This window comes from Mytilus edulis, chromosome 1, assembly GCF_963676685.1.
Source record: "Mytilus edulis chromosome 1, xbMytEdul2.2, whole genome shotgun sequence".
NCBI classification, from domain to species: Eukaryota; Metazoa; Mollusca; class Bivalvia; order Mytilida; family Mytilidae; genus Mytilus; species Mytilus edulis.
Genome location: NC_092344.1, coordinates 96263275 through 96277603, shown reverse-complemented (window position 1 = coordinate 96277603; position 14329 = coordinate 96263275). Strand labels below are relative to the sequence as shown.

General features: G+C 32.9%; 1 protein-coding gene across 1 annotated transcript; it reads right to left on the bottom strand.

Moving 5' to 3' along the window:
- Positions 1-3295: 3295 nt before the first annotated feature.
- Positions 3296-13662, bottom strand: LOC139515951 (uncharacterized). Its single transcript, XM_071305744.1, has 4 exons — positions 13426-13662; positions 12045-12169; positions 5245-5344; positions 3296-3535 (listed from the first exon to the last, which is right to left on the bottom strand). Exons 1-4 carry the CDS (start codon positions 13562-13564, stop codon positions 3435-3437), a joined length of 465 nt encoding a protein of 154 aa, XP_071161845.1. The 5' UTR covers positions 13565-13662; the 3' UTR covers positions 3296-3434.
- Between the last annotated feature and the right edge of the window lie 667 nt (positions 13663-14329).

Below are 14329 nucleotides of genomic sequence, written 5' to 3'. Positions count from 1 at the left end.
ACGATCTTTAAACAAAAAGAAAAACCCATACCGCATGGTCAGCTATAATATAGCTATATAATAGGCCCCGAAATGATAAATGTTAAACAAATCAAACGATGAAATTTACGGCCTAATTTATGTTTAAAACAAGACAAAAAAATAAATACAGCATCAAACGAAAACCACTGATTTATATGCCCTGACTTGGGACAAACACTTACAGTAAGTGGCGGGATTAAACTACTTTACAGGTGCAAACCCAACCTTCTTTTAACCTGGGACAGTGGAGTGACTGTAAACATAAGAACAAACTAAAGAAATGAGTTGAAAATGGCTCAACTCATCATTTTGCTATATATAAGGCATAAATACAACATCTAACAAAAACACAGACTGGACGTGGCAGGGTATCTATACATTCCCACAACAACGACACTTAGTATGACCTGAGAGCATTCGCAGATACTCACAGCTTATAACAACACTCATCAACAAAAACAACTCATAAAAAAGACCAACATATATATCATTCAATACACATCCAACATCCAATGCATGAATTTAGTATATATATATATATATATAGACGTCATTTACAGACAGAGAAAAACACGACCTTGTGCACTGGCAAGATACTGAGTTTTATCTTAAATTACTGATTACAAAGTAAATATATTTGTTACAATAAAACCAATAATTAAAGATCTAATAACCCATTAGAATAAGTTTATATAAGGGATCGTATCTAAAACTCCGGACTTGGTAACATCTATAATTTTTCTTCAAGTACACTTGTTCATTTCAGTTTACTTCCACTCCAAACAATACAACCCTAATAAATCAGTGGGAGAATATATTGACGACTACAAGTGTTAACATCTCGCCAGCAAATTTTGCAAGTTCTCTTTTTAGCTCACCTGGTCTGACGGGCCAAGTGAACTTTTTCTCATCACTTGACGTCAATCGTCCGTTTTCGTTCGTCGTCCGTTGTCGTCCGTCGACGTTATTACTTTTACAAAAATCTTCTCTGAAACTACTAGGCCAAATCAAACAAAACTTAGCCACACTCATCATTGGGCTATCTAGTTTAAATAATGTGTCTGGTGACCCGGCCAACCAACCAAGATGGCCGCCATACGGGTAAAATGTAGATTTTGGCTTATATCTCGGAAACCAAAGCATTTAGAGCAAATCTGACAATCGGACACCCCGTTGTTAGGTGGCTTTTGAATTGGTAATTTTAAGGAAAGTTTGCCGTTTTTGCTTATTATCTTGAATATTATTATAGATAGAGATAAACTGTAAACAGCAATAATGTTCAGAAAAGTCAAATCTACAAAGAAGTCAACATGACCAAAATGGTCAGTTGACCCCTTAATGAGTTATTGCCCTTTATAGTCAATTTTTAACATTTTTTTTGTAAATATTTATTATCTTTTACAAAAATCTTCTCCTCTGAAACTACTTAAACAAATTTAACCAAACTTGTCCACAATCATCATTAGGCTATGTAGTTTTAAACTTGTGTCCGATGACCCCGCCTGTGAACCAAGATGACCGACATGGCTGAAAATAGTACATAGGGTAAAATGCAGTTTTTGGCTCTGAAACCAAAGCATTTAGAGCAGATCAGTATTATATTGTTTGTTAGGTCAAGATCTATCCACCCAGAAATTTTCAGACCATTCAGATAACCCGTTGTTGGGTTGCTGCCCCTGAATTGGCAATTTAAGACCTAAAAATTAAGTCAAGATGACTAAAATGGTCAATTGACCCCTTAAGGAGTTATTGCCCTTTACAGTCATTTTATAACAAGTTTCATAAATTTTGTAAACTTTTACTAAATATTTTCCACTGTAACTACTGGGCAAAGTTCATTATAGATAGAGATAATCATTGTAAGCAGCAAGAATGTTCAGGAAAGTAAGATCTACAAACACATCACCATCTCCAAAGCACAAATTTTTCATGAATCCATCTGTGTTCTTCTTTTAACTATGTACAAAGACAGGGAGGCGACACCGGCTCTTTAAAGCCTCTAGTTATATTTAATCCGGCTGGTCGCGTTATAACTGGTGAAATGTTATGTTTTATATCATAATTGGATAGAGGGTTCGTGTAGCACCATACTAATTCAGTTTCCCTATCGTCTTGTTTCTTTTGAGATAGTGTTTTGTACCTCCTAAAAATTGTGATATAAAAATCCGGTAGATCGAAAGTATGTGAGCGGGGAGCTCACATACTTTCGATCTACCGGATTTTTAATAACATGAGCAACACTACGGGTGCCACTTGAGGAGCAGAATCTGCTGACCCTTCCAGAGCACCTGCGTTCACTCTAGTATTTGGTGTGTTTCGTGTGCTCAGTGTTTAGTTTCTATGTGTTTTTTTTAGTACTGTTGTTTGAATTTTTCTTTTTTAGCCATGGTGTAACTGTTGTCATTTTATTTTTGACTTATATACGCATCCATGTTCGCGTATCCAACACCCCTTGTTAAGATATTTGTACGCTCTATATACATAAATAACATGTGTTGTAACTTTTAGGGAAATGCATAGTTCACTATTTAAAGACTAAACTTCCAATAACCAACATATCCTTTATTTTCTGTAGGACGTTGGGCGACTATTTAACGAATGCTAGTATGCTTGCAGTTTTAATCTTTTTACGTGAACCTGAAATAAACTTTATTTCTCTATGTGCCGGCCCCAAGTCAGGAGCCTGATATTGGGTGGTATAGTTTGTAGTATGTATTTGTTTTGTTTATTGTGTTGTATAGTTTGTTCATGTGTTTCGCTGGTGCACCATTGTCACAGGTTATGGGGGTTGGCGTCTTCATACATGTTTAACACTGCCATAATCTAATTGTGCCAGTCCAAAGTCAGTAGCCTGTAGTTCAGTGGTGTGTATCACTTTTGTCAATTTATTTTTTTGTAAATTGATTTGTTATAAATTAACCCGTTTGTTTTCTCAACTGAATTGTTTTATATTTTTTCAGTTCGGAACTTTTCATAGCCGACTTTACGGTATGTTTTTTTTTCGTTGTTGAAGGCACGCAAGTTTGCATGAAATTGCTTACATTCACTTCATTTGAACTTTGGTGGATAGTTGTCTCATTGGTCTTCGAATCACATCTTTTTATTAATATATTTAATTAAATAAATTGTTACAATTATTGTATAAAACACTTGGACGGAAAATCTAGCACACAGTTGTCATAGTTTAACGACTTATCTCAAGATATTAGTCATTGGTTTTTTTATGTATCAGGTTATAAAAAATTGTAGTTAGATATCCGTATAAAGTCCCAAGTTTTGACAATTTTTTTATTTTTTTAGTTCATTTAATAGTTTAAAGACTTTTAATTATAAGATGCAATTTGTTAATAAGTCTTTAAATTGTATATTTCGAGTGTCTCAGTGTATTCTATAAGTTTAAATATAGAGAGAAATTAAGAGCAAGTATTATCTCCTTGCATCCACTCCACGTCTTCTGAACTATTTTCAGACAGTTTGGCTATGTTACATCTTCCGATTATCAAATCAGTGTTTGCTGAAATTGTAAACAGAAAACAAGCATGAATCGAAATGCATTCGATAACTCAACAAAGAACAACCATAAAATCGTCGATGCAATCGATAAATAAACAGAAAACAACAATGAATCGTCGATGCTATCGATACATAAACAGAAAACAATAATGAATCGTCGATACAATCGATAAATAAAACAGAAAACAACAATGAATCGTCGATGCTATCGATATATAAACAGAAAACAACAATGAATCGTCGATGCAACCGATACAATCGTTACATAAACAGAAAACAACAATGAATCGTCGATGCAATAGATACACAAACTGAATTAGTAACTCGCTAAACCATGTGGATGTGCTAATGGAGAAATTGACTGACATATTTTTATGTTCGGTTTCAAATGAAAAAGTTTTAAAATAATATCAATAGTTAAGCCAAATCACCGGAAAACCTTTGTCAAGAGTATGGATGTGTTATAGATATAGAAAAAATTCTTCCATCACAACAGCAAAACTTGTTCTGAGATGTAATTTCCTAGACAAATATGTAAACCTCCGGTCATATTTGGATAAACAAAATCCAATTTGTTGTTATTTAAGAAAATGTAATACTATCTACACCTTGAAGAACTAGAGAAATAACTCTTCACTTCGAAATGTATGTTTTGCATTGTAATTGGGGGAATTCTTGCACTCTTTTTTATAACCTTCGTGGTCACTTAAACATTTGTTCTTCGAAACCAACGAGTAAGTATATAGATGATTCTGTTTTTTTTCCGCAGTCCTTTTTCTAAGGAGAATAACATTGGTGCTTTGCATAAATTTATGTTTTCTTCAATAAAGAGTAAAGCTGATTGCAACAACCACTAACCGTTTTGCAGTTACATTACTAAGAGATTTGTCAGACGTCATGTCATCATCGATATCAGAATTGACTTAGGAACGACATCAAAAAATCAATGAAGGACAAAAAACTTAATTCAAATAGTTTGGGGGTGGGGGTCAACAGTACTGCAAGTTTTGTTTAATTGACATCGATTTTATATATATCCTTATTGGTCAATCAATTTTTCCCAAATTAAGTTAAGAGGAGGTAAGGGGGGTCAGTGAAAAAACTATATGAATTAAGTTTTTTTTATCCTACATTGAACTTTTGAGATTATGCAATATACAGTGAAGAAAAATCCGACCGATGGCAATTCTTATATATGGTCCCTTGTATATGGTACAATTATACGATGGATATGGCACTAAACCATGAGGGTCATCTCATCATCCGTGTTCGTACTTCGAAACATATCGATTCAAAGTGTTAAAAAAAATAGGCACTAAGAAATATTTAATCATTCGTTTATATTTAATGTAATAATTCGTTTTTTATTTTTATTTTAAAGCACGCATCGTTGATAAATCTACGAGTCATATTTCAAGTATCAAATGCATCTATGTTTAGATAATCCTGAAAGTTACTACATACGGAATCATTTCTGTGTAACATGTAAATCAATAGATATAAGAAATATTTGTTTTGAATTTTATTTAATCAAAGTGCACAATTCTTGTAGTTGCTTTTCGTCTAAGGAAAGATATTACTAATTTTCCAAGCTTCAACATAGCTTTATGTGAATTTTAAAATAATTTGCCTTTATTCAGTTTTACGCAATCCGTGTAGACTACACATTCCTCTAATCAATTTACATAATAATACAAAACGAAAGTATACCTGCCAAAAGATATGATGTATCAACTTCCAGTCTGTCCGGGACACAATCGTTAGATGTTTTAAGCTGTATTTGGCGATTTTCTTTTAATTCTCCAATAGCCTGATAAAATAAGATAATAATTTGTAGAAATTAACTGTAATCATTAAAACTTTAGCGTGCTATACCATTGTACTTTAGAAAACAAATAATCATCGCACTTTAGCGTGAGATCTCATCGTACTTTAGCGTAGACCATCGCACTTTAGCGTGACTATCGCACTTTAGCGTGAGATCCCATCGTACTTTAGCGTAGACCATCGCACTTTAGCGTGACTATCGCACTTAAGCGTGAGATCCCATTGTACTTTAGCGTAGACCATCGCACTTTAGCGTGACTATCGCACTTTAGAGAGCCATCGCACTTTAGATTCCTACATATATACTTAATATACTTTTTTCTATGATAACAAGTGTGGACACAGATGAGTGTGGATAGTATGTTTGGATGTTTGACAGTGTCTTATGACAAAAGGAGTTGTATGTTTTTCCTATATGGTGTTATTAACTGTGTTGCAATATGACAACAATTCGTAGCATTAGGAGTTATTTAAAAAAAAAAATTATGTTAAAGACGGGCATGGAGGAGACAGTAATTGCATTAGTTATTTTATGATAATGAAAAACAGAGTTAGGACGAATATCATTTTTTTTAGCTATCTCCGTATTTCTTAATATTCACCTGTCGACCATCTTGATTAAATGTTAACATATAAAGAAATTGTGCATGATTTATTACCTTTCCACAGATTCACCTGATAGTTACCTGTCCATTTAAACTTTTGGCAGTTCTATTGTCCCATTGAACAAATACAACAGGTATTGTTCGCTGTATAGTTTATTCACTAGGACCTTTAAATTTCTTCTAAAAGAAATCTAGCACTCATTTATTAATTCACCTGAGTAAAAAAATCATCTGCTAAATTGATGGAAATAACATGTTTACTATTAACAAACTGCATATGAGTTTTGAATTTATTATATTTTCAATCTGTTAAATGTAAACACTGATTCAAACATTAATAAAAGTTGATTTCTGAAAAAAAAATCAACATTATTCCTATTTCGAAAAAAATTTGACAAAAAACCCCTAGAAATGGGGTGTTGCTAAACGGTGGAAACGGAAAACGGAACGGAAACGGAAAGAAATGTTTATATAGAAGGAATTCAAGGGGGTTGGGGGGATAAAGAACTACGAAAATCAATAGATCTTGTCTCGCTGGTAATGTTTGCAATTAAAAGTTTAATCTATTCATTATATATTTCAATATAATAGGCGAACATGCAAGTGTGAAAATTCGTCATATAAGGTCGATAACTCCTATAAGAAGTCATTTGACCGTTTTGACGCGAATGGACATAAGATAGAACTCAACATTCTAAAAAAAATTGAGATGACGAAAACGGGAAATATGTCAAAGAGGCAACAACCCGACCAAAGAGCAGACAACGTTCGAAGGCCACTAATGGGTCTTCAACGCCGGGGTGGTATCAGCTGGACCCTAAATAAAATTGTGTACTAGTTCAGTGAAAATGGGCTTCACTCAAACTCCAACACATACACATGAGATTAAATTAAAAAAGATAAAAGACTAACAAAGGCCAAAGGTTCCTGACTTTGGACAGGCGCAAAAATTCGTCTGAGTTAAACATGTTTTGAGATATCCTAACCCTCCCCCTATACCTCTAGCCAACGGAGAACAAAGAAACACATATGAAGCAATACACACAGTAAAACTCATTTTAAAAGAAGTCCGAGTCCGATGTCAGATTAGACATGTTTTTCACATCAGGTTTTCGTTATTCATTACGTTTTTTAAAAACACCCGATCCCGCAGTCCCGATAAAAGTCCTACCCCCTTCAACTAGGCTGACAGGCAGGTGTAAAGAAAAATATTGTCCTATGAAATATTGGACCACAAGACAATATTTCATAACTATGTATCATAAAATATTGTCCTCGTCTAGTTGGAAAAATGTCCGGAGAAGGACAAATTTTCATGTCTGTATATAGACAACATTTCACAGATGAATACTATGGAATTTTGTCTTGTTAAAGGGAGGTTATATTTTGTGTAAATTGAGACAATATTATTTCACAGGTGAATATTATGAAATTTTGTCCTATTAAAGATCATTAAAGGGAGGTTGTATCTTGGTTATATTTTGTGAGTATAGAGACAATATTTCATAGGCAGATTGCCATGGAATTTTGTATCATGAAGGGGAGGTTTTCAACATATATTCAGTGTTAGAGAAGGTATATAGGTGTTTTTTTCCAGCGACACGTGCCTGTGTACATTGTGATTGTCAGTACATTACTTATATTTGTACATTATAATGTAATACAATGAAACATATACGTTAGACAATTCTATAATCTATAATTAACCATTTGTAATGTATCTATGCAAATTTGAAACTCACTATTAGTAGTACTATAAATTCCTTGCTATACAAAATCATTTAAGTTATTAATCTAAAAATGTGCATGCTGCATGCTTGTGTACTATTTCTAATTGTGTAATAACTCGATTAAAAAATATTTCAAAGCCAGTATTTCATAGTGAAGTATTGTCATGAACATAATTTCAGTGAAATATTGTCCGGAAGGAGGTGACGAAATTTCATGGACAAAGAAACTATTTCATAATGTCAGTATACAATATTTTATAGGAAATTTTGTCCGACGGACAATATTTCATGGAGTACAATATTTTATGTTACACAGTGTTATCCAACACAGTTTTTAAACTAGATACGCAAATGATAATTGTTGAAAAGTTTAACCAAATTTAGCAGGCGAGTCCCTAAAAGACATGTTCAATAACATTTGGCCCAGTAGTTTCAGAGAATGGGAAATTTTGTAAAAGTTAACCAAGACGAATTCGGACGACGAACGCCAAGTGACCAGCAAAGCTCACTTAGCAGGGTCAGGATAGATATTAAAAAAAGTACTCTCTCAAAGTATACCACTAAAGACCAAAGCAGGTCTAATTACCAGCAGAAAACAACCATGACAGAACAAAAACATTGAATGAACACTTCACTATAATTGTATCAACTAAGAAGACATCAACTAAATATGTACCACTAAATAAACCGTTACATTCAAAATAAAAAGACATAATAACGGGCGAGAACAAAATTAGAATATGGACTCAATACATGCTATCATATTATTATTCACAAATAAATTTTTCAACAATCATTAATACTAGCTTGATTCCTGATGAATGGACAACAGGAGACATTTGTTCATATCTGCTAATTAAGTATCTCAAACATGCATTCTCTGCAAGATGCTGCAACATACAGTATGCTACAACATAATGCGTTACCTTCTAGATTATTATAATATCACCAATGCTTTACGTCTAAGATGCATGACTTTTTTTTTAGCTCACCTGGCCCGAAGGGTCAATTGAGCTTTTCCCATCACTTTGCGTCCGTCGTTCGTCGTCCGCCGTCGTTAACTTTTACAAAAATCTTCTCCTCTGAAACTACTGGGCCAAATTAAACCAAACTTGTCCATAATCATCATCGGGGTATCTAGTTTAAGAAATGTGTACGATGACCCGTTCAATCAACCAAGATGACCGCCATGACTAAAAATAGAACATAGGGGTAAAATGCAGTTTTTGGCTTATAACTCAAAAACCAAAGCATTTAGAGCAAATCTGACAACGGGTAAAATTGTTTATCCTGCAATTGGGTGTTCTACTATACAGATGCAGCCCTACAGATATCGCTATGCTGTATATGTATACTATCCAGTCTTAGTCAGATATCGCTTTAAAGCTCCGCCCACTGCCGGACTGAGTATTGTATGAACCTGCATGACCTCAGAATGTGTATTGAAAAAAATCGCATTCCATTGACGTATCAATTGCGAATAAACGATTACTTTTATAAATACGTTCTGTTTGTTTTCAAAGCAATAAGAATCACACCAATTTTCTGATAACATACACACAGACAACTCGTACACTCGTGTTTCAAATCGGACACTGTTTTGTTATTTATTTTTATTGTTGAATTGAGTTAATTGTTATGTTCAAATAGATAATTATTCACTTTGAGGGATGTATTATTGTTTCAACCATTCGATGTTCTTTTTTTTTTTGCGAACCCGTCTTCAGTTGAAAGTGTGATTACTGTATCGTATTACTACACGGGCGTCAAGGGATTTCATATCGAAAATAAATGCAAAACATGTGTTTTCTGTTTTTAAAATACAAATAATATACAGAATTAATTGCAGGATAAAGACAATAACTGTTTAGTGTCTTTAAATATCAGCTGTATTTGTACTCTGCTCGAAACAGGTGTAATAGCTCGCTAAAAGCTCGCATACACCTTGTTTCTATCCTCGTACAAATACAGCTGATATTTAAAGACACTAAACAGTTATTGTCTATTTATCAGGTCAAGATATATCTGCCCAGAAATTTCCAGATGAATCGGACAACCCGTTGTTTGGTTGCTGCCCCTGGATTGGTAATTTTAAGGAAATTTCACTGTTACTGGTTATCATCTTGAATATTATTATAGATAGAGATAAACTGTTATCAGCAATAATGTTAAGCAAAGTAAGATTTACAAATAAGACAACATGACCGAAATGGTCAATTGACCCCTTTAGGAGTTATTTCCCTTTATAGTCAAGTTTTAACCATTTTTCGTAAATCTTAGTAATCTTCTTCAAAAATCTTCTCTGTAACTACTAAGCCAAATTTAATCCGAAATTGGCCACAATCATCTTTGGGGTATCAAGTTTTAAAATGTGTCCGGTGACCCGGCCATCCAACCAAGATGGCTGCCACGGCTAAAAATAGAACATAGGGGTAAAATGCAGTTTTTGGCTTTTAACTCAAAAACCAAATAATTAAGAGCATATCTGACTGGGGTAAAATTGTTTATCAGGTCAAGATCTATCTGCCCTGAAATTTTCAGATGAATCGGACAACCCGTTGTTGGGTTGCTGCACCTGAATTGGTACTTTTAAGGAAGTTTTGCTGTTTTTGGTTATCTTGAATATTATTATAGATAGAGATAAACTAGAGAAATGTTCAATTGACCCCTAAGGAGTTGTTGTCCTTTATAGTCAATTTTTAACAATTTTCATAAAATTTGTAAATTAATATTATACAATGTATACCAAATTTTGACTCTAAAATATGCATGTTTACTAACAACATGAAACTTGATAGTCAAATATTTTAAAAACATAGTCTTATCATCTCCTACATGGTAATTATTTCAATACTCGGAATGCTTTAAAATCTTTTATTTTAAATTCATTCCTCTGTTTTTGTTTTGTGAACATGTGTAATACTATATAAAACATGCCTATGTAGATAAAATAAACAAAAAGAAAAGATAATATTTTTTTTCTGTTTCCGTTTTCCGTTTCCGTTCCGTATTCCGTTCCGTTTTCCGTTTCCGCCGTTTAGCAACACCCCTAGAAATGGTGATGTTTAAATATTAAGGTCTTCTTAAAAGTATTCTATACCTAAACAAAAACTAAAAGATGAAAATTTTGATAGGAACAATATTTTTTTTTTAAAAACAAACTTTTTTTGATTATATTATTATTTATTTTGAACAGAATGAAAAAAATATTATACATGTTTAATAAACACAAATTCACATGCAGTTTTTTTTTATGTAATACATGTACTTAAGTCTTTCCATCAATTCTGGAAAATTAAGTAATGAGTAATAGATTTCTCTTAGAAGAAATTTAAAGGTCCCAGTGAGTAAACTACACAGAGAACAATACCTGTTGTATTTGTTCAATGGGACAATAGAACTGTCAAACGTTTAAATGGACAGGTAACTATCAGGTGAATCTATGGAAAGATACAATTGAGTTCGCAATAACAATGAAATTTACATCTGTTTATAACTTTCAAATTGAACTCCCGTAAACATTGATATTTTGATAGTGAAACATTTATGTTAGTTGTTTTTGTGCCTCCTAACGATTTTTTTTTATAGACAGATTGCAACTGATGTTTACAGTTTGTTCATATGTTGTGCTGTTACACCACTGTCAAAAGTTTGCAGGAGGGACGAGTGCTCACAAACATGTTTAACCACGTCACATTATTTACTGAATTTGTCCAAGGTCAGAAGCCTGTAGTTCAGGGGTTGTCGTTGGTTCATATCTGCAATGTTTTCGAAAATTGTTTAGTTATAAACTACTAGTATATCGTTGGTTTCCTCGTTTGATTTGTTTCACCTTTGTCATGTTGAAGCATTTAATATCAGACTTTCAGTATGGTTTTTTTTCTCATTGTTGAAGTCGATCCGTTCAGTGATCTATAATTTCATATATTTACTCTATTTTTATTTTGGTGGCTAGCTGTCTCATTGGACATCACATTTCAACATTTTTATATTAACTGCGAAAATAGACGGGAAAACACATTTTGTTCATTATGTACGTGAGGGAAAATATGAAGTATGATAATTATAGTACTAGAGTACTAGTACCGATGGTGAAATTTATATCAGAGCCACAAAGGAAACCAGACAAGCAATTTAACTTTAGAGTAAGTAATTGAATATATAAAACTAAATATATAATAATGCTTTTTTGTTATGCAACATTTACATATGATCATTCGGTCTGAACGTGTTGATAACTATAGATATAAACTCAGAACATACTTTACATTAATTTCCCTGCTTTTATTACCAGATACAACTGTAACTCTCAACATATGCAACAAATACTTAGTTTTTGAATCTTTACCTTGTAGACTTTTGTGATTTCAACAACATAATACACTTGTATGGCGTCAAGCTGATCCGAGGTTTCCATAATGCTATCTGGATTGGGAATCATTTCTTTTACTTCTAGTATTGTGCCCTGAAATACTAAACAATACACTTGTTATTCACATTTCTTTCTTCTGACTATTAAAGTCAGCTCTGGGATAAAGTAAAAATGTTGACAATTGAGATATATATTATAGCTTAGCCTTATTTTCAGAGGCTTTTTAAATGCAACTGTTCAGTTTAACAGGAAGTAAAATCGTATCATTTGAAAAATAATTTATCCAGACAGAAAAGCATGCGGTTGTTTTAGCTGAAATATATTTTATCCAAACAAAACCAAGAAGACGGTAGTTTGTCAGCCGAACTATCAATCAAGTAGACGGTTGTTTTCAGCTGAAATATCATTTATGTAGATATATAAAATCAAGTAGACCGTATTTTGTCAGCTGAAAAATCATTTATCCGGGTTCCCTCTAAAGTGATTTTCAATTTCACTCAAAAATGCAAAACTAATTTTGATCTAATGAAAGGTTGGGTAAGTACAGAGATGCAAAATCTCTCGATGTAATTTACAAGCGAATAAATACGATTAGTAACCTTTAAGGCAGTGGTTTGAACATGGAGCTACGTCATCATATCTAAAAACCTTAAATTGCCGATTTTTGTATAACATTTATCGACATGTAAAGCTATCTACGCATGTTGGGATTAGATATGTAAACGATAATCCAATAGTTTGTAAAAAAAATATGGCGATGACCTTATGTGTAAGTATGCACGAAGGGGACCAAGTTGACTGAGTTAAATCTTTAAACATAAGTAAATACCAAGAGAGTAAACATGCAAGTCCTCAGTAATTCGTAGATTGACATTAACCCCGCCACGTTCTGTATGTATGTACTTGTCCATAGTCAGGAGCCTGTAATTCAGTGGTTGTCGTTTGTTTATGTGTTACATATTTGTTTTTCGTTAAATTGTTGTATATAAATTAGGCCGTTAGTTTTCTCGTTTGAATTGTTTTACATATATTCATTTAGGGGCTTTTTATAGCTGACTATGCGGAATGGGCTTTGATCATTGTTGAAGGCCGTACTGTGACCTATAATTGTTAATGTTCGTGTCAGTTGGTCTCTTGTGGAGAGTTGTCTCAATTGCAATCATACCAAATCTTCTTTTTTTATAATAACATATCACAGAATATATACCCATCAATACTGAATGAACTTTAAATTTGTTATTTGATTTCCATTATGAATTCCGCTTAATGATACACAAACATAAAAACACAATTTATAATTAAATAGTGAAATTAAATATAACCCCCAAAAATATCTGGTGAAAAAAATTGAACTTACCATTCGTGTTGTACTGACCATCTTCATTTTTGCGACATAGGTCACTTTTCACATTTTGACTCTGGTGCTCCGGACAATTTGTACAACTGAATATGCAATCCAAAATGCAAAACAATAAAACTACAATAATTTGATTCATAGTTTAGGAGTATGTCTGGATAGTAGAGATCAGTTTTCTGTATAGCTAAATGAATATACAACACGAATACTATTGACAATATTTCTTCAGTTTGAATAAATAGATTTTTCATTTGAAATATGCATGCTTCGATAGAGATATGTTTCATATAAGGAAAATATACTAAACGAGGAAAAATTAGTCACACTGACTTACGATAACCAGCATGTATGTTTTTACTCCTTCGGTTTAAAATCACATTTAATATGTGTTAATTGGTCAAGCAACAAAATTAGTCAATTGCCCATAAACTGAAGCAGATGTATTAGAAATCATATTTATTTATCATGTAAGTATAGTAATCCTGATCATGAATAAAATGTACTGACAATGTAATATTGCATTGTTTTTTATATTAAAATAGTAACTTGTTAGTTTTTCAAGTTTTGTCCTCACTATTCACTTTTTTTTAAATTGTAAAGTTCAATGACAGTCGGAGATTGGTTGATTTGCTGTTGATCAATCGAGTTTTCTGGCAAATCATGAAAACAATTTCGAGAATGTTGAATTGCCCTTCCTCTCAGTTTGCCTCCACAAAGCCCCAGCTCATTATTACCTTCGTTTTAGAGTCAGTACAATCGAAATTTTAGATACAAAAAAAATCCTTCCAGTCAGCAAAAAAAATAAAAATAGCAACACACAATTATACCGTTGACAATATCCAATTTTATTCTGAGTTTGATCTTACGTATTTAAAACAATTTGCTGTAACGAATCGGAGGCTGT

What these genes read in the sequence shown, in the direction of transcription:
- LOC139515951 (XM_071305744.1), bottom strand. Translation starts at nt 13,564, where the DNA reads ATGAATCAAATTATTGTAGTTTTATTGTTTTGCATTTTGGATTGCATA. An exon ending in TGGTCAGTACAACACGAATG is followed by an intron (nt 12,170 to 13,425) that starts GTAAGTTCAATT and finishes TGTATTGTTTAG; the next exon opens with TATTTCAGGGCACAATACTA. An exon ending in TACATCATATCTTTTGGCAG is followed by an intron (nt 3,536 to 5,244) that starts GTATACTTTCGT and finishes TTACAATTTCAG; the next exon opens with CAAACACTGATTTGATAATC.